The sequence below is a fragment of the Terrapene carolina genome, unplaced genomic scaffold, assembly GCF_002925995.2.
Source record: "Terrapene carolina triunguis isolate 2854851 unplaced genomic scaffold, T_m_triunguis-2.0 Scaffold69, whole genome shotgun sequence".
NCBI classification, from domain to species: Eukaryota; Metazoa; Chordata; order Testudines; family Emydidae; genus Terrapene; species Terrapene triunguis.
The window spans coordinates 27,445,185-27,465,722 of NW_020664420.1; the positions used below are offsets into that span (position 1 = coordinate 27,445,185).

General features: G+C 42.1%; 1 protein-coding gene across 1 annotated transcript in view; it reads left to right on the forward strand.

Moving 5' to 3' along the window:
* DDX4 (DEAD-box helicase 4) overlaps positions 1-20,538 on the forward strand; it is a 92,322-nt gene that overhangs the window by 4,363 nt on the left and 67,421 nt on the right. The window contains exons 3-5 of the mRNA XM_026649248.2: positions 4,822-4,885; positions 12,959-13,033; positions 16,925-16,966. Coding sequence (XP_026505033.1) covers positions 4,822-4,885; positions 12,959-13,033; positions 16,925-16,966 — 181 coding nt within the window. The remainder of the gene's footprint in view (positions 1-4,821; positions 4,886-12,958; positions 13,034-16,924; positions 16,967-20,538) is intronic.

Consider the following 20,538-nt stretch of genomic DNA (forward strand, 5'->3'; position numbering starts at 1 on the left):
TCATCCTCACTTTGAAGTGTGTCAGTATTTTGCTCGTTTATTTCGGCCACAGTTGGAGTACCAGAAGAACTTGCTTTTTGTTTCAAAGTTCCTTCTTTTAGCCACAAATCTATGGTGATTAGGTTTAGTAACAATAATTAGAAATACTGATTTTTGTCAAATTTTGTTTGTCACAAATATTTATATTGTTTCGAGCGAAGCTAGTTTAGTTGTGCTTATCGCACACACGGTAAAGACCCATAGGTTTGAACGTGTTGAGTGAATGTTATATTCAACATGGCGTAAAGAGAATGGTGTGTGCATACCACTGCAGTTCGCACAGCCTCGAGCTGAAGGGGTACGACGTCACTAACTGAAACATGCCCAAAAGGGGTAGACGTCAACATGCTTGCGTGCCACGTTCTCTTTACGCCATGATATTCAATACGAGATCTATCAATAACCGGAAAAAGAGTTTTATGTTAAATTAGTCATTCAAAAAGAGTTGTAAACTACGCTTCAAATATGCCAAATTTAAAATTAAAAAAAATGTAAAGACCCTTTTTTAAAATTATGATTCTTTCACGGAACACCTATTCACATCGTGCGGAACACCAGTGTTCCGCGGAACACAGTTTGGGAAACACTAGGCTCTCATGCTCTCTAACGAGAGATGTGCCTGTCTTTTGAGTGGTTGTGGCTGCCTTCTCTCATATCTCCTCGAGACAGAAAGGTGGAAGGCAGAAATCTCCCACATCATGGTTAGAGGTTGCATATGTTACGTGTATGAGTCAAGGTTCATGTCAGAAAAGTATCCTCCTTCCCTCCTCTCACCCTCCATGGAGTTGTCTGGCCGTACACTGGGGCTTTTCAAGGCACTACCTTGCTGGCTCCAAATCTTCAGGTTAGAGGGAAGGAGGATACTTTTCTGACATGGACCTTGACTCATACACAAACTTGGCTTTTTGTTCAGGAGTATGTTTTGTCCTGCAATGTAATGTAATGTAATGTGAGCCTCTGAAGCGCTCACAAGATCCTGGTGGGTATGAGTGCAGCTCTTGGTTACTAAAAATAAAATGGTTTTTTATCTCAATGATCTACTCATAAAATCTCTAAACTGACAATCTGCCTCATGAGCAGTTTAAGGATAGTATCTTTTATCTTACCTAAACTTTCAGTCGGGACAAGTGAGTTAATTCCAGATCAACAGATGGTTCTTCTATAATTCGTCTTTGACATTGCCATCAGAGCAGTTTTCCCTTTTCAGGAGACAGGAAAACGTTATCAATCTAGTGAATGATGCTCAGGGGGAGACAGAGCTCATGAATTACACAAATGCACCGCTTCTCACTTCATAAAATTAGTGCTTTGGGTTAAACACTCCTGATGTCCCCTGTCTGTACAGCTTCCAGTTAGAGGGGCTACAAATGTTAATTTATTTCAGTTCTGTGGTCAGGCAGTACCTCTGGTGAGAACTTCCAGATAATTTATTGAAAAGTATGCCATTGTAAGAACTCCAATGTGAACAATATTGGGGATTTTTGTGCTTGAAGGAACAACTCCTATTTAGATATGTTCATGGGAAGTGGTCCAGACCCAAAAGAAAGATGCCCCTCAACCTCCTCCAGCTTAGAGCTGTGAGTGTTCAAGGATGTGGTGTCAAAGCATGGTTCTCCTAATCTGATTTTGGCACGATGTGATGGTTTTATGTGGTTTTACCAGAGGATACTGGGAACATAACTTTAGCCAGAAAGTTGAATGTTTTAAAATATTCAAGTAAGAATCTCAGAGCCTTAGAAGCAACACACCTGGCTCTTTGAAAATCTCCTTTTTTGTTCAGTAAGGTCCCCGATCTCGAAATGTAATATCCTTGCTGTTCTAACGTGCTTAAATTTGTGCTTGCAGTGAAACACTTAACTGATCTGTTCAATATTTTACTTCAATGTTTTCTCTATAGATCTGTAAATAATTGTACAGGTGAAAATATAAACAGCTAAAGACAGCTGATGAGAAGTGTTGTTCAACACTTGCTGTATTCAGTGGAAAAAAAAAATTGTATGAAATTTACCATATGCTGGCTCTGCAACAGCATTCTATGCAAATTTAAAAATTCAGCCTTCTCTTTAACCAGGATTACATGAAAAATATTAATTCATACGTTCAATGGGGTAAAGCTAAGGTTATCAAAGGAACTGACTTCTACTATACACATTCTACTTCTGGGGGAATTCTGCGCCAAAACATTAAAAATTCTGTGCACAATATTTTAATATTCTGCAAATTTTATTTGTCAAAATAGCACTATATAATCACAGCAGTTTTAATTATTTTGGTAATTTATTTCAAAATACCTGTCAGCAAGTATGTCTATAACAACACACACACACACATTCCCCCAAAAATAGAGAGTTAAAGAAACCCTACGACAACCCAGTTCCTGTTTCTCTGCCTCCTCTTCCCCCCCCCCCCCCCCCCCCCCCCCCCCCCCCCCCCCCCCCCCCCCCAGCCCAGACAGTCACGTCTCCTAACCCCCAGAGGCCAGCTGCAGGCCCCCCGGCCCAGACACACTCACCCCCAACCTCCACCCCCCCGAGCGCAGGTTCGTGCGCCCTCCTCCCCAGGGATCCAGAGGGAGAAACAGCTTATTTGGTGGGTCCCAAGCTTGCATGGAGTTTCCTGTGTGCTGCCACCGCCTCCTTCCTTAAGGGTGTGCTGGGAACTGCAGCTGCTGGGAACCCTCCAGTTCCCTCCCACTCCCCCTGGCCTTGTCATCTCTTTGCAAGTTGGGCTCTGCTGGGTCCACTTCGTGGTGGCCAACAGGTCTGCCGCCCATTTCTGTGGGGGGGGGGGGGAAGGAAATTCTGCATGCACAACTTTAATTTCTGCAAAATTCTGCATTGCGCAGTGGTGCAGAATTCCCCCAGGAATAATTTGACATTCAAAGTAGCAATTACATCTTAAATTTGTTTTGCTTTAGTGGTCAGCAGTATGTCTGCTTTGAGAAGGATTAGATGATATGGTAGAAAAGCAGGGAGGATAAAATGGATGTTGAAAATAGTCTAATTTAAAAAATTTTGTTTATAAAAACGATTTTAAAATTTAATTGAAATTATGGTAACTTGGGTTAAGGCCTAAATTTACTATAATATACTAAAATAATTTGTATTAAATAAAAAATATATTAAGCAGAACATATTTGCTGCTGAAGTTTTAAAGAGGGCCAAACCTCTAAGCTGGTGAAGTGTTAAACCAGCTTTTGACAGCATTAGTCTCTTCTGCAAGTGCAGAAATATTTTCTTCATTTCAGTTTATGCAACGAGTTCAGTTCAATGACTAGTTTGAGAAACTGGGAGTTGAAGGGAAAAAAAGGACAAAAGCTTGTTTTCCTTTTTCAATCTATCGATAAAAACAAGGTGTGAGATGATGAGATCTGTTAGTTCTAAAATCTTGAAGGACATGATGAACAGAAACCGTTGAGTTTACTAACTACAGCTAATACTTCCTTGTTTTAATAAATCAGTTAACTTTAAATATGTTTTGATAATTTCTCTTAGGTATTCAGCACACTTAAGGCAGTTTTATTTAATACAAAAATTAAAATGCTGTTTGTCCATTTGTGAGTTCCAGTTTCCATCCAAATACAGCTTAACGCAAATCATAAATAAAAAAATTAATCAGGTAAACAAGAAATGCATCATTCACCATTTTCTAACAATGATATAAAAACTAAGATTCTGAATAAATGTATGTTAAGCTATATAATTGATTGAATGTGTATAGATGTAATACCAATTTTTGTGTAAAGGCTATATGTAGTTGCCAGTCAACACGTTTAATATGGTTACTGACCAATCAATTTTTCTTTAGAAAAATAACTAAAAATACAAAGGTGAAACAAGATTAATATTAAATCAAGGTTTCCTGCGTGCTGATATAAATCATCATTAAACTCTGTAATTTAGATTGCTTTGACTTAAATCAATCCACCTTGTCAAACAAACAAACTCCAATCCTGCAAATAGTCTATTCTATCACTGCCACTGTTAACATTGTTGGAACTGCACCGTGCTTGACAAGAGGTGGTATAATTAGAGAATTCTCAGTGGAGGTACAGCCAGTGATTGATATCACAGAAATCAAGAGTGAATGTTAAAGGATTAATTGGATTTTTGGTTAGCTGGTTTGTTTTAGCAAAAAATTTTTTTGGATTAAAAAATGTGTTAAATGTTCAACAGCTCTGCTGTTTCAATTAAATTGTTAAAGCTCACAATAAACATACTTCCATGATGATCTCCAGCAGAACCAGAGAAGATCAAGCATAACGTTCCTAATCTGTCTAAAGAGTAAAAGTAAGAACTTCCTTCCAGTTCATTTAAGAAAAAAAGAAAACCCAAACAACTTTCAGAATTTTGTGCATCAAAAAAAGAGTAAAGGCCCATTTAAAAAAAAAAAAAAGAATTGTAGCATTTGTTCCGGGGAATTGACAGTATTCCTGTGTTAAAGGGACATGTTAAAAATAAATATGCATTTTGGCAGCCCCCAAAATTCGGGTGGTATACATTGTGTCCTGGAAGTGCGTGAAAAGTAAAATGTTGCTCAGTTTAATCATTTAGCAACTGTAGAAGATAAAGATTTTAAAAGAGATGTTAATAGGTTTAGCATATATTAATGCAGAACATTTTGACTCGAAACATGATTTTGTTAAACAAAAGAACATTTATAATATTTATTCTTGGTGTAACCTCCTCATTGATAGATGCATTTGCAAATGAAGTTTTTTTTTTTTTTTGCTTGGTCCAGAACTATTATAATAGGTCTAATGTGTCTTGCTGTCTGTTGTAGGATAACTTTTCTGGAAGAGCAAATGACCCCTCATTTAGTTGCAATCAAAGCAGAAATTCAGCAGGTATGTGTTACGGAATTTCTAATTGTAAGCATTTGTGTTTTAGATCACTTGAATGGCTTAAGAGATGCCGGAGGTTTTCAGCCATACAATCCTATGAGTGTATTTAGTACATGATAATATAGTAAAGAAAATTCAATATAAACCAGCCATTCTTCTGTAATTTTGCAAACTTATGATCTGTTTTCTAAAGAATATAAACAGACACAGTGAGGTTGGGTTGGTTCTTTCTTTTCTTAAGAGCTGAAATTAAAGGAAACATCAATATTTGTCAGTGTTTATTTTATAGTACATAAAATAGGGGATGACTTTGGAAGTTTAAAGAACTGCTTGTAAATGTTGTAACATATTGGGGATTAATCAGTATAAATTCATGTTTCCCATTTTGGAACTTACACATTTAACACTATTGCAAAGAGAAACCAACTTAAAAATTGCACTTCACTTTGTTACACTAGACAGTAAAAACAAGTAATGTCTAAGATTGCTTTAAGTGAAAGAGTAGAGAAAAATATTTATTTTTCAGTTTGTGCATATTGCGCATTTTAGAATTTTCCCCAAAGCAACAGCTAAGCACCTAATTAACTACTGCCGGTAGCAAAAGGATGCACAGAGATAATCTTAGTCTGAAGTGCATAAGTCTGTAAGGCACTGTACATAGTACACCTCTACCCTGATATAACGTGACCCGATATAACACACATTCTGATATAACGTGGTAAAGCAGTGCTTCGAGGGCGGGGCTGTGCACTCCGCCGGATCAAAGCAAGTTCGATATAACGCGGTTGCACCTATAATGCGGTAAGATTTTTTTTTGGCTTCCGAGGACAGTGTTATATCGAGGTAGAGGTGTAGTTTAAAATACTTTAACAGAAGTAACGTTATTTAAGCATTAATTGTGCTTGCCTGACTTCCTAAAAAACTTTACATCATTATTCAAGAAATCTCATTTGAACCCTACAAGAAGAGTTGATGGTATAACTTTTGAAAATTGCATTGTCATAACTATAAAGGGAAGGGTAACAGCTCTCCTGTGTACAGTACTATAAAATTCCTCCTGGCCAGAGACTCCAAAATCCTTTTACCTGTAAAGGGTTAAGAAGCTCGGGTAACCTGGCTGACACCTGACCCAAAGAACCAATAAGGGGACAAGATACTTTCAAATCTGGGGGGGGGGTGAAGGCTTTTGTTTGTGCTTTTTGTTTAAGGGGTTGTTCGCTCTTGGGACTGAGAGGGACCAGACATCAATCCAGGTTCTCCACATCTTTCTAAACAAGTCTCTCATATTTCAAACTTGTAAGTAAAAAGCCAGGCAAGGCGTCTTAGTTTTACTTTGTTTTCTCAACTTGTAAATGTACCTTTTACTAGAGTGTTTATCTTTGTTTGGTGTACTTTGAACCTAAGACAGCGGGGGGTCCTCTGAGCTCTTTAAGTTTGATTACCCTGTAAAGCTATTTTCCATACTGATTTACAGAGATGATTTTTACCTTTTTCTTTAATTAAAAGCCTTCTTTTTAAGAACCTGATTGATTTTTCCTTGTTTTAAGATCCAAGAGGTTTGGATCTGTATTCACCAGGGAATTGGTGAAAGGTTTCTAAAAGCTTCCCAGGGAAGGGAATGGTGGCAGCGGACCAGAACTAAGCTGGTAGTTAAGCTTAGAAGTCCTCATGCAGGCCCCCACACTTATACCCTAAAGTTCAAAGTGGGGATACAGCCTTGACATGCATAGTAAAAGCTGTTCACTAGTATGGTCTAGTACAGGTCTCAACCATTTTTCAGTATTGTGTCAATTTGTGCTTAGCATGTGGAATTTTCAGAAGCACCTGACTAACTTAGGAGCCCAATGTTTTCATTGAAAAGCAACAGGATTTAAAAACTTCTGAAAATTGTATTAGCATGTAACAATACTGAACAGACAAGGAATTACAATAGGTATAGAGAATTAATATCACAGGGTAACATGTAGGTCAGGACTTGTTAGGGTATGTCTATACTGCAATTAGATGCCTGTGGCTGGTCCATGCCAGCTGAGTCAGACTCACGGGGCTGAAGTGTCTGGGGGAAGAGCACCAAACAGACAGGTGCAAAATCTGCTGGTCTTTCCGCCCTAGGACAAAGAAAGAGAAGGGTTTCTGTCTGAAACAACTTCTGATGGAGTCCGCTCTCGATCCACAGCCTGCCAGGGAGCGCCGGGAACTGGCACCGAGCGTGTTGGTGCGGAGCGCTCCGGCCTCAGTGTGCAACATGGCACTGAGGAAAGACTCTGATTCAAGAGACTCTCGGCACTGGTGCTCCCTGGCACTGCAAGTGGCGCAGACAATCAGGCACCGCTCGCACTCACTGGTGCCACACAAGCGGCACAAGAAGATGGACAGGGGTCACGCCCGGGTGTTGAAGGCAGCACCAGGCACAACAGCAGTACGTCCCATGAAGGAGCACTCAGCGCCCAAGGACCAGGAGTTGGCACCGTTGACTTCGGTTCCCCGGAGGGGACTGTTGAGCCTGGCGCCCAGCGACTCCCCGGACAGACAGTGCCAGGTGGAGGAATTGGAGTCCCCCTCTATCCCAGACACTTTTGAAGCCGCCAGTGACCTAATAGCAATGACGGCCCCACAACCTCTGGTTATCAGGGACAAGCTTTTGGTGCTGCCGCGTGTGGCGCCATCTAGAGGCAAGTCAGCGATGATGCGGCGATCACCTTCTTTGACATGGCACCGTTCCCCTTGGCACCACTTGAGTTCACCATCGCCGAGGCACCGTTCTCCAGCTCGGGACCCCATGCAGGGTTCCCCGGCTCGGTCCCTGGTGGAGCAGCACCGGTCCTAGCTCAGTACTGCTTGGTGCTGCCATGGTCATCACGATCTAGATCAGTGTTGTCTGACTCGGGCGGGGACTTATTTTATTCACGCCGCAGCAGGCACAGGTCAGATTGGCACAGAAGTGAGGCATGCATGTCTCCACAATGGCCCCTTTGGACTCCCTGGGCTTATCACCAGGCCCAGGGCTCATTTTCCAGGGGCTCTCGGTTGGTAGTCTTAGAAGCCCAAGCACCTCGGCCCCATAAAGATAGCCCGGCGCCTTGGGATTGGAATCGACTCCAGCACAGGGTCCACACCCTGTCTAGGACACAGTTGAAACAACCGTGGCAACAGCCCTGACAGCCGGCCGAACTATCATTGCCGTGACAACTGTCAGCGCAGAGCCCACAGGCACTGACCAGGAGGACACTAGAGAGCTGGATGGTGAGGAGGACCCGGTACCGTCTCTAGCCTCCTCAACTTTGTCCCCGGACGAGGCGGTTGCAGGGACTTGGGCCTCAGGACCTCCTCCAATAGACCACTGCACACACCAGGACCTCTTGCGCAGAATCACCCGCAAGATGGGATTGCAGGCAGAAGAGGTTATCGAGCCAGAGGACCCCATGGTTGATATCCTGACTCCAGAGGGTCCCTCCAGGGTAGCTCTGCCCCTAATTAAAATTATACAGAGCAATATCAAAACGCTATAGCAGACACCGGAATTGATCCTGCCTATGACGAGCGCAAGTACTTTGGAGCGCAAGTACTTTGTCCCATCCAAGGGATATGAGTATTTGTTCTCACACCTGCAGCCCTGCTCCCAAGTAGTGACCACAGTCAATGAGGAGGAGAGGCAGGGCCAACAAGGACTGACTCTTAAATCCAAGGAGTTTAAAAGACTAGATCTTTTTGGTAGAAAAGTCTACTCAATGGGTGGCCTGCACCTGAGAATAGCTAACCACCAAGCTGTCCTCAGCAGATACAACTTCAACTCATGGGCCTCCATGTTGAAGTTCAAGGAGCTAATTCCACCAGAGTCCAGGGCTGAATTCACGGCCATTATTGACGAGGTTAGTGCCACCGCCTTCCCTTCTCTTCAAGCCTCCCTTGATGCGGCGGACTCTGCCACCCACACCCTCTCATCAGGGTTAGCCATGAGAAGGGGTTCATGGCTGCAGGCGTATGGGTTGCCCCCCGAAGTGCAGCAAACCCTTCAGGACCTGCCGTTTGAGGGCACGGTCATTCTTGGAGCTGACGGACTCCAAGCTGCACAGCCTGAAAGATTCCCGGGCGACCATGAAGTCACTGGGTATGCACACCCCTGCAACCCAGTGTAAACACTTCAAACTGCAGCCTCAACAGCAGCGGTCGTACCCTTCTTGACCCACACAGGACTTCTATAGAAAGAGTAGGAATGGCAGGCGCAGACCGTCTCACCCCCAGTCAGGTCAGGGCCAGGGCCCGACCAAACCTTTGTCGGGCTCAGAGTAGGCCTTTTGAAGGTGCACCCGAGAACAGTGTACCTGCCACTACACTGGATCCTTCCCTGTGCTTCATGAATCTATCCCACTTGGTCCCAAATAACATTGGACCGCTGGGTCCTTCACGCGGTAGAGGTGGGATATTCTCTCCAATTCTGCTCCTCCCCTCTTTCCCACCCCCTTTCCTCATCCTTCTTCAGGGACCCTTCTCACGAACAACTCCTTATCCAGAAGGTGCAGTCAATTGCTCCTCACCATAGAGGCAGTGGAGGAGGTTCCTTGGGAGCTAAGGAACAGAGGATTCTACTCTCGTTATTTCCTAATCCCCAAAGCAAAGGGGAGTCTCAGTCCCATTTTAGATGTGCGAGGACTCAACCAGTTCTTGGTCAAGCAGAAGTTCCGCATGGTCTCCCTGAGCACAATCATCCCATCCTTAGATCCGGGAGACTGGTACACCGCCCTCGACATGAAGGACGTGTATTTTCACATATCCATTCGGCCTGAGCACAGACTATTTCTGCAGTTTGTGGTCGACCATGAACATTATCAGTTCACTGTTCGGTTTATTGATGGGCCCCCAGGTGTTCACCGCGTGCATGTCGGTGGTCGTAGCCTTTCTTTGCAGGAGGCAGATACAGGTTTATCTCTTCCTTGACGACTGGCTGTTACGGGGGCGCTACAGGGAGCAGGTGGAGTCTCAAGTCCGACTAGTGTGAGCTAATTTTGAGAGACTGGGACGACTCCTCAACATGAACAAGTCGACCTTGTAACCGACCCAAAGAATAGAATTTACTGGGGCATTGCTGGACTTAATACAAGCAAGGGCGTTCCTGCTAGAGACCCGATTCCAAGCAATGACAGACATGATCCAAAGCCTCAGGCGTTACCCCACCACAACAGCAAGAGGATGCATGAGTCTCCTTGGCCACATGGAAGCCTGCACTTACGTGGTCCAACAAGCATGGCTCGCTTTGACCTATCACCCAGGGCACGACAGCCTGGAGTCAGTGGTGTCCATGCCAGAGCACATAATCAAATCCCTCTGTTGGTGGCTCAACCCTCGGACAGTCTGCGAAAGGAGTTCCCTTCAACAGCCCAAAACCCTCTCTGTCCCCAGTAACAGACACGTCAGCTCTGGGTTGGGGGGATCACCTGGGAGATCTCCGAACACAAGGCCTATGGTCGTAGGATGAGCTCTTACTCCATATCAATATCAAGAAACTCAGATTAGTGTGACTAGCCTGCCAGACCTTCCTGTCCCGACTACAAGGCTAGTGCATGGCAGTGATGACCGACAACACCACTGCCATGTTTTACATCAACAAACAGGGCAGAGCCTGTTCCTCCCTCCTATGTTGGGAAGCCATCAACTATGGGAGTTCTGTATAGCCCACTCCATTCACCTGGAGGTGTCGTATCTCCCAGGAGTGCAGAATGAACTAGCGGATCACCTCAGCAGGAGGTTCCGCAACCACAAGTGGTCCATCCGTCCAGATGTCATACATTCCATTTTCCAAAGGTGGAGGTTTCCCCAGGTAGATCTGTTTGCAACAGAAAGTGCCCAGTGTTCTGCTTCTTCTGGAAACACAGCCCGGGCTCGATCTTGAACACATTCATGCTACCCTGGGGGGACTGCCTCATGTATGCCTTTCCACCGGTCCCACTCTTACACAAGGTACTGCTCAAGATCTGCAGAGACAAGGCAGAGCCGTTGGCCCCAGCGTGACTCCACCAACATTGGTACACCACGCTTCTGGAGCTGTTCGTGGACACCCTGATTCTGCTACCACTTTACCCAGATCTCATCACCCAGGACCACAGTCGCCTTCACCACCCAGACCTCCAGTCCCTCCATTTCATGGCTTGGAAGCTTCATGATTAAACCCATTGAGACTCATGTGCTTGGAACCGGTAAGGGAGATTCTGCTCGGCAGCAGAAAACTATCCACCAGGACCACTTATCTAGCTAAGTGGAAGAGATTCACTTTCTGGTGTGCCAAGCATCGCACACCTCCGCTCCAGGTGCCTATACCATTCGTCCTGGAGTACCTCCTACATCTGAAACAACAGGTCCTGGCAGGGTCATCAGGGTACACCTCGCTGCTATCTCAACTTGTGGAACTCTGTGCCAGAGGATGTTGTGGAGGCCAAGACTATAACAGGGTTCAAAAAAAGAACTAGATAAATTTGTGGAGGATAGGTCCATCAATGGCTATTAGCCACGATGGGCAGGGATGGCGTCCCTAGCCTCTGTTTGCCAGAAGCTGGGAATGAGTGACAGGGAATGGATCACTTGATTATTTGTTCTGTTCATTCCCTCTGGGGCACCTGGCACTGGCCACTGTGGGAAGACAGGATACTGGGTTAGATGGACCTTCAGTCTGACCCAGTATGGCTGTTCTTATGTTCATGTTCTTCTTCTTATGGCAGTTGTCAGTTTTCTCAGTCTTTTTCAAACAGTACAGGGAAGAGAAACATTTCCAAGACATCTTGAGAGATTGGAATAGATGTAGTAGCTTAAACAATTTCTTAAGTTGCATTCCATTTAATAAGTGGAACCATGTCATAATTCAGACTAGTGAAGTGAGAAACCTGGACAAAACAAAATTTAACAGCTGCAATAGCGGTGTCTGTAGTGAAGACCCTAAGATTTCATTACTTCCGCAGCATGTAGTGATTCTTTTTTGCATATGTACACTGTTACTATAAAGCTAAACTACTAATGGAAAAAGTACATCTTATAATGCAATCTCTCCATATATTAAATTGAGGGAGAGGGATAGCTCAGTGGTTTGAGCATTGACCTGCTAAACCCAGGGTTGTGAGTTCAATCCTTGAGGGGGACACCTAGGAATCTGGGGCAGAAATCAGTACTTGGTCCTGCTAGTGAAGGCAGGGGGCTGGACTCAATGACCTTTAACGGTCCCTTCCAGTTCTATGAGAGAGGTATATTTCCATACATTTTTTATTAGCTTTTTTTAATGCTTGCCTGTGGTTTAAAGCATGCAGTGAGTCTCCATTCTGTTAATGAAGTAGCGAGATTTTTGTTCTGCTTTATTTTTATTTCTTTTGAATCATTATGTACAGATCCATACAAGATTTCTTTAGAAAATATTTTGCAATAATTACACCAATAACATTATACTTTATATCATTATATCATAAATTATCCACCCTATCCCTACTCTAAGGCAATATATATTAGGAGCAGTGTTCAGGTAATTAATAAAAGCACCAAAACACCTAGTGATAGGGCAGCTTAACACATAACAGAATGCCGTTTTTAATGCTCTGGTTATGTGCATTTTGCATCTTTTAAAATTAAGATTAATTTTCTTTCACTCTTTCATGCACAAATGACTCCACCCAGAAGTCATATTTGTTGGTATATCTTGCCTGGGAATGTACACATGGCAATTTAAAGTAAATGTCTCCAGTGACAACTTTAAACCACTTTGGATTTGGTAGTTCAGAACCAAAAAAAAAAAAAAAACTTCTTAGAACAGACTATGGGTCCAGCTAGTCTGGTTTTCTATATCAAAAGTGATCTGTTTGATGCCTCACAAAACCAAAATCTGAGACCTAGCCCATTATACATTACTATATTGTGACACAAGTGAAGGGAGGCATTTCCTCTTAGCATGGCTAGTAACTATCGGTAGATTATTTCTTGAGTTGAGGGTTGATATCTCTCTAATGGCTGTAGGTATAGCTTAGTCTTAACTTGGATATTTTGAAATAGAAAAACTTAATGTATTGAAATCTGAATCAATAATTCTTTTTGTTTTTCCCCCAGATACTGGTGTGGGACCTAACAGAAGTCAACACATGCGGGGTGGCTTTGGTACTGGAAGGAGTTTTGGGAATAGAGGTAGTTTTGTATTATCTAATGTTCATTTACAGTCCTGTTGTATTCACGTAAATTCTTAATTTGTAATTGTCAGGGTATACCACCCCAAATCTGAACTTTGGGGTACAGATGTGGGGACCTGCACGGAAGACCTTATCTTCTACCAGCTTAGGTTAAAACTTTTCTAAGGCACAGTCTTCTGCCTTGGACAGATATTGCTGCCACCACCAAGTGATTTTCACAAATATTCGGGGAAGGGTCACTTGGAATCCCTATCCCCCCAAAATATCCCCCAAGCCTTTTCACCCCCTTTCCTGGGGAGGCTTGAGAATAAAATACTAACCAGTTGCCTTAGCAGTGTGAGCACAGACCAACCCCTTGTCTAAGGACTTTGGAATCAAAGGATTCTTTAAAAAAAAAGGTAAATTTTATTAAAAAAGAAACGTGAAAACTCAGGCTTTAGGGATTAAACACCAAAAATAACTTTCTTGGGGTTCAGTTTAAAGGTTACAAGCAAAACAAAAGCACCTGGGGTTAGCACAGAGGAATCCACAAACCAAAACAACCAGAAAGGTTTCTAATCACATCTGTCTTAACTTTTCCTGTGCTACTTGCATATCTGGGGTTCCAAATTAGGACTTTCTAAGTATGATGCTGCTGATTTCCCATACCTGGCTTAAAGTTTAGAGCTTGTTGCTGCCTTCCCCTCTCTCCAGCCCAAGAGGCAAAGATATCATTGAATGTTGCTACTGATGTCTGTGTGAAATAGTTGTAGCTTAATGTGAAAACATTTTGAGAACTTTAATTACCTTGATTTTGTCACAAGACAAAATGTATCTGCTTCCTTCGTTTGCTTCACTTTTCAAGTAGATTAATTTAATATTTCTTTCTGTCAGAGTAATACAGCTCTCAGATACTTCATTTATACTTGTTGCTATTAAAAATTGGTTGCAATGTCGGGTATTCACTGTACTTTGTATGGAAAGGTACTGCTAACACTGCAGTATGTTTTATTACTCTGTCCCACCTGCCTGGCTGTCCCTCACATTGTGATGCTGATGTCAAGCCGCAAACCTCTGACAGGCACGGCACTTATGCAGACATCCACAGGCAGGGACACACCCAGCTGAGTTACATGAATGACCCCCCAGCCACTCATGAACCAACAATAGAGAGGCGCTGGCCAATTCCCCCCCAGCTCCCTGGTCTTGCACTCCAGGGCTATACTGTCTTACCCTACTCAAGGCTCCCTTGGGCAGTGGAAGTTCATTAAGTAGTTTGCCACTCCCTCACTGTGGAGAGGACACACACTAGCCTTTGTAAACTGAGTTGAGATTTCCCAAGCACTTCAACCAAAACACGCTGTTTTAGGTAAAATATAAAACAGATTTATTAACTATAGAAAGATTTTAAGTTATTGGCATAAAGTTCAGAGATGTTACCTTTAAGAAAATAAGAAGTAATCATGCTTTCTAAATCCTAAACTTTTAGTCTACGCAAGAGTTGAATCGAACAGCTTTTCTCACCTTGACAGATGTTACAAAGCAGATTACAGTTTCTCAATAAACAGGCTGGAACTAACTTCCAGCCTGGGACCACCTTTCCCCTGTTCAAGGTCTTTTTCTTCCAGACCTTCCTCCAGGCCTTGAAATGGAGGGGGGAAAGAGGCTAAGTGTTGTCACTTCCCCTCTTTCATATTTTCTTCCAGCTTGCTGGAAAGATCTTTGCTCTGATGGGGGATCAGGCAGTCCCGATTGGTCAAGCAGTCTCCATTGCATATGTGCTTTCTCTGAGAAGTCTCAGGGATGGCCACTGGGAGAGGATTCCCTTTAATGGGCTATCAGCATATTTCTGGCTGGTTCTTTGTTGCAATTGAAAGGTTGGCTGTGGGCATTTCCCAACCTGACAACATATTTCAGTAACATACATGGCAATTTGGCTTCATAACGTCATGTATAATGAAAGCACATGTAATCCAACAGGATATTAATGTGCAACAGATCAAGACTTTTAAAATGATGCCTCACGTGGCATACTTTGTACAAAATATATCATAATTATATGACAGTGGTGAGTGCGGAGGTTTCAGGGTTCTACTTTGAGGTACAGAGCGTCACGTATGCATTGGGGCTATATTGGATACTCCCTCAAATGCTTTTGTGCTAACTGGTGTCTAGTGAAAGCTGGGAATCTTAGTGTGGAGGAAAGGTGCTTGAAGTAGCAATAAGCTAATAGAATAGCTAGCTAGGATAGGGCTAAGTGGTAAAAGAAGGGAAGCTGGTGTCTGATGTGGAGGAGATAGGGAGTCAGTGGAAGGATTCAGAAGAGGGTGGCGTAGCCAGGAAGAGAATAATGGCACTTTTTTAAATGTGGAGACAAGGTTGCAGTACTCAGGGATGGATTAGGAGTCCAGGCATAAGACGATGACATGGGCAAGAGTTTTGGTCATATGGAGAAAGGAAAGTACTTGGATGTGTTTGTTTCCTTTTTATTAGGTGTATGGGCATCAACTGACTGTTAAATGCATATGTAGCATATGTCTTGGATCTTTTGTAAGAGAGAGCTGTAGAGAGAGGGTGCAACATTAAAGTTGACACCCATAATGTGGGCCTGGATGACTGGATTGAGGGTGTCAGTGATGTAGAGGCTGAGTTGAAAGACTCATGAGGAGATGTCAGAAAGACAGGCCAAGATGTGAATTTGGCCAAAGGGAGGACGGTTCCAGGGTAGAGGTAGATTTGAGGGATCAGTGTACAGAGAACAGGTTACGTCGATAAGATGTATATGGTTTAGATAGAGAAGAGAACCAAGGATGGAACCCTATCAGGGATGAGGTGTGTGGTGTTGTTTTTGTTGTTGTTTGTTTTTTGTAATGCTGCATTTTCCCTCACTCTTCTAAAACCAAAATAACTTGACTGACTTTTTGTTGAAATTATTCCAAAGACTTTTAGGGCTGAGGCTATGTAAGAAACTTCAGCTGTAGTGGAAATTTGTAAAATATAAAGTGGGGATGAAAAGAGCTTTCTAAAATGCTTTTCATTCAACTTTTATGGCTTTTAATGGTGGCTGCAATATTACTGCAACTTAAATTCCTCATAATATTTTGAAATCTTAAGAATAAACTGAGTTCTTTAAATCCAGTGGCTGCATCTACTGCTGTCTTGGCAAAACTGTAAGCAACAGTGTGAAATTAACAATTTTAAATTTCACAACTACTGCTGAACTGAGGTATTGAAATGGACAAATGTTAGTTTCGTTTGTGAAATTAGGTCCCCTTGAGACTTGTGGTAAATAATTTAAGCAGCCGTTAGCCCTGATTACCCTGAAAGACCCATGCAAAAAGGTTATTGTGTGTTCTTAAGAACAGCCAATATAACAGTAGTGGCGTGCATCAATTGCCAGGAAGTTACTAGCTGCAAAAGCCTTAAGGGAGACTATTGCTGTTCTCATGGATGAAGCTAGAGTATGTAAATTGAGAGTACCTGGGGGAGTGGTCTCTGAAGGACAGAGATTTTAGAGTTGGTCTCCAAAAATGGAGTTGATATGCCATAGACTTGTCTATTCTCCTGCCCATACCCCCCACCCCAAAAAGAAAAGAAAACGTCCATCACTTTTACAGAAGATGTTGGGATGGCTGCAATCTTGATTGCCAGGCCAAAATTCTGTTTGGTTTGCCTTCAGTACCTCTGATGTGGAAAGGTTTGATAAAGGCCTCCATGTTCAGGTTACTCTGATCCTAATATTCCGTTCTGATTATTGGGTGAGGTTCTGTGGTCTGGGCTATCTGGATAGTCAGACTAGTTCATAATGGTCCCTTCTGACTTCTAAACACTATCAATATGAATCTATGGTAATACATGTGTTGATTCTTCTGCTATAGCTTATTTGTCTTATTCCCTATAACTGCACTAGGAAATAAATTTGAAGAAAGAAGAAACTCTGGATTTGAGAGAGGTGAGCTTGATTCTTCCAGTCTGTTTTTTTTATAGCATAACTCACCATCAGTACATGTCTACATATTGTAGAGATGTGTCATGTTGAACTATAATAGCTTTCAGTCAGTCTCTTTCCAGTGTGGTAGGTGGTTTGATATGGCTGTGCCTGACATTATTTTGGTGTGTAGATATGATCACGTGTTAAATACTTTGCAGGGCAATTATTGAGCTGTTTTATGCAGTGTATTTTGTAATTCCTATTAAAAGTATGTCAGTGTTCCCTCTTAAAGCATTCATGTTGAGACTTCTTTGAGTGTTTTTCATGTCTATGAAATGTTTAAACTGAAAGACTGGGACATTTTTAGACATGCTAAAAATGCAGTTTTTCGTAGTACCAATCTTAAGTGTAAAACTGTATTCTTAATCTGGACAAAAAGGGTTAATATGGTCAGAGCTGAGGGTGCCGTTTAGCAGTAAACTTAGAGAAAACTCGCTTTTCCACACTTCAATAAAATGTAACCTTTTAGCAAAAACATGTCTTAACTGCTGGTTGGAGAAAAGCATAAAATTAAGCTAATGCTTATCAGAAAAGAATATTCCTAACTTTTAAAAGTGAACTCTGGAGGTTGTGGTTCAGAGGAAGTTTCTTGTGATAGTCAGCTATAGTCTTGTCTGTCTTGTTTTGAATCAAATACAGAATGATTGTAGCTTCCTTCTGTAACTGAATTAGCTGTATGCCATTATTTTCAGGATTTGTCCACTCATTTTTATAGGTCCTGAACTCTCCTCCAGACATGTGGGTAGTACCTCTCTTCCTGCAAATAACAGTGTAGCTCAGACAGCCATGCTCTTTCAACCTTTATGCCAGATTCTGTCTGTGACTGTTTAGCACTTCCAACTTACCTATTGCTGTTCTAGCTATTAAATGTGGTTTTGAGGCAGCAACAAGCAAAATCTTTCATGCTGAGGGTGATATCTTCGCAAAAAGCCTTGCAAACAGAAAAATAGACACCCTCCACCTTTGATGGACTTCAAAGCTTCATCAGGGATTCATTGGCAATCACCTGATTGACTAGAACTACATTGTACTGGTGTGACAGCCAAAAGAACCTGTACTTTCTGGACCAAGACAAATTTAAGTCAGTACTAGAGAAAATATGCCTAGCTGCTGAGTTCATAGACTCAAGGCTGGCAGCAAAGACCATAGCCGCTCTGGACGGTAGATAATTTTTCTCATCAAATCCTCTGCTTCAGAATTCTCAGGTGAAATCCTCTTTGGAGAGAACCTTCATAAAGTGGTAGTTACCACCACCAAGGACCCGAGCATTCTGTCACCTCTGAAATCCAAGAATTAGGATTGCTCATATGGGCAAAAGCTGCTTTTTTTGTTCTGAGAGAGGAATAGTCCAGTGGTTAAGGTGCAAACTTGGGACACCATGGGTCTAGGTTCAATTCTTTGTTCCGCCACAATCTTCTGATGCAACCATGGGCAAATCACTTGATCTTTGCCCTTCAGTTCCCCATCTGTAAAATGGGCATAACAGTTCTTCCCTATCTCACAGATTGCTGAGGATAAATATATTAAAAAAATAGAGGCAGTTGAATGGTATGGTAATGGTGGCCTTATATGTATCTTAAATAGATACCCACAAGAGAGCTAGCAGGTCTGGGATCAAAACCTGTATGGGAAAACTTTGATCAGAGAATGGATCCAAGACTACTTTCAAACCCTGCCAGCAGTATGACTCCATTTGTGTCTGTCTCCCTACAAAAATAGACCTAAGGGAAAGGATATCCCTTAGGCTGCCTAAGACCAAAAGAAGTGAAATAGAGCAGTGAAGATTAAATTCAAGATGGAGACCCCAGCTTTCATTCTCTCTGCACTTTCTCAGGGAGATTGCCTGGTATTGGTGGATCTGATAGAAGTTTAGGTCTAATATGAAATTTTCAAATAATTTGCTTATGCCTAGTTTACTTGTGAAAATTTCCAGTATCCACAGAAAAAAGATCCTGTCAATTCCCAGGATCTTTAACAAGGACTTTAGGGAATCATCTGTACATTTTCTTCAATTTATTAGTCAAAGGCACTGTCCACAGGGACCTTGCAGAAAGTGACCTTTACTTTAGCATGCATGCTTCTTGATTAATTTAAAATAGCTCTGTGATTCCCTCTCTCAGGATTATCCTCCTAGGAATCAAGATAGGTTAATAGATTTTTAAGGCCAAAAGGGACCATTGTGATCATCTAGTGCAGTGTTTCTCAACCTACAGCCCAATCAGCACACAGTTGCGGCCATTGTGACATCCTCAGGGCCATATAGGGGGTGTGTGTGTATATGTGTGTGTGTGTATGTATGTATATATATATATATATATATATATAATTTTTTTTTTTGTGTGTGTGGATGCGGCCCACATAACACACAGAGAACTGCATATGCAGCCCACAATGGTAAATAGGTTGAAGAACCACTGATCTAGTGTGACCTCATGCAAAAAAGAAGTCATCGAATTTCATACAGTAATTCCTCGATCAAACCCAGTAACTTGTTTGAATCAAAGGCATTTATCTTTTAGTTAAAAACATCCAGTCCTGCTTTAAAGATTAAAGTGAAGGAGAATCTACCACATCTCTTGGTAAGGTATTCCAATAGTTAATTACCTGTACTGTAAATAAATAAAAATAATTGCACCTTGTTTCTGAGTTGATGCAAGAGCCAATCTTCCTGAAAGGTAGGAATTGGCAAATTTTACCCTATCACTGATTACTTAAGTGTTGTGGGAGAGGGTCTCCATCAATTTTCATTTGAAGTTCCTAGGTCTCCTGATCTCATTCATCTCACTTTTCATTGTTACCCAGAATTTCAATATCTGAAAGAAAAAGCATCTTCTATGTAAAAAGAAGTTGAAATGTGCCTTATTAGGGCCAATCAATTCACAAGAACGTCACCTCTATTTGTTTCCATCCACCTTAAATACCAGTGCCTGATGGCTTCTAAGTCCTCCAAAACTAAGAGAGTTAAATGCTGTCACTCAAGCATATGCAGCCCCTAATTAACTAATTCCAGAAGCTATTAGAACCCATTCAGTATATTTCACATTAGCATTCTCTGTAGAAAAGGTGTCAGCCATCAGAGTTGAAATCTCTCAAATTCTCAACTGATCATCCATCAGGCTTGATCATCACTGTTTTGCAAAAGCATCCTTTAGCAGAAAGGCACTTCAAAGGATGGTCCCAAAATAGAATACTACTACTGATTTTAGGGGGAAAAGGAGGGAATGTGGGTTTCTCTTTCTCGTTCCTTATGCATTTTGTTAGTCAGACACCTGGAAGTGGAAAGAGTTCAAGATCCAGAATGAAGAACATGTTACTTCTTTCTGGGGCCTGATCTTTCCACCATCCATCCCAGCTAAGTCCTGCAGGTAGCTCTACTAAATTATTCTGTTATACTCTGTGAGGGGAAAAAAAGCAATGTGATACAGAACCTCATGGATGAGTCTGAATTGCCTTTAGTATTTTCAGGAAGACAAGTACAGCCCCAGTTTCTCATATTGAGGTAAGAGCTCAGTCCTATTTAAAAAAAACAAATT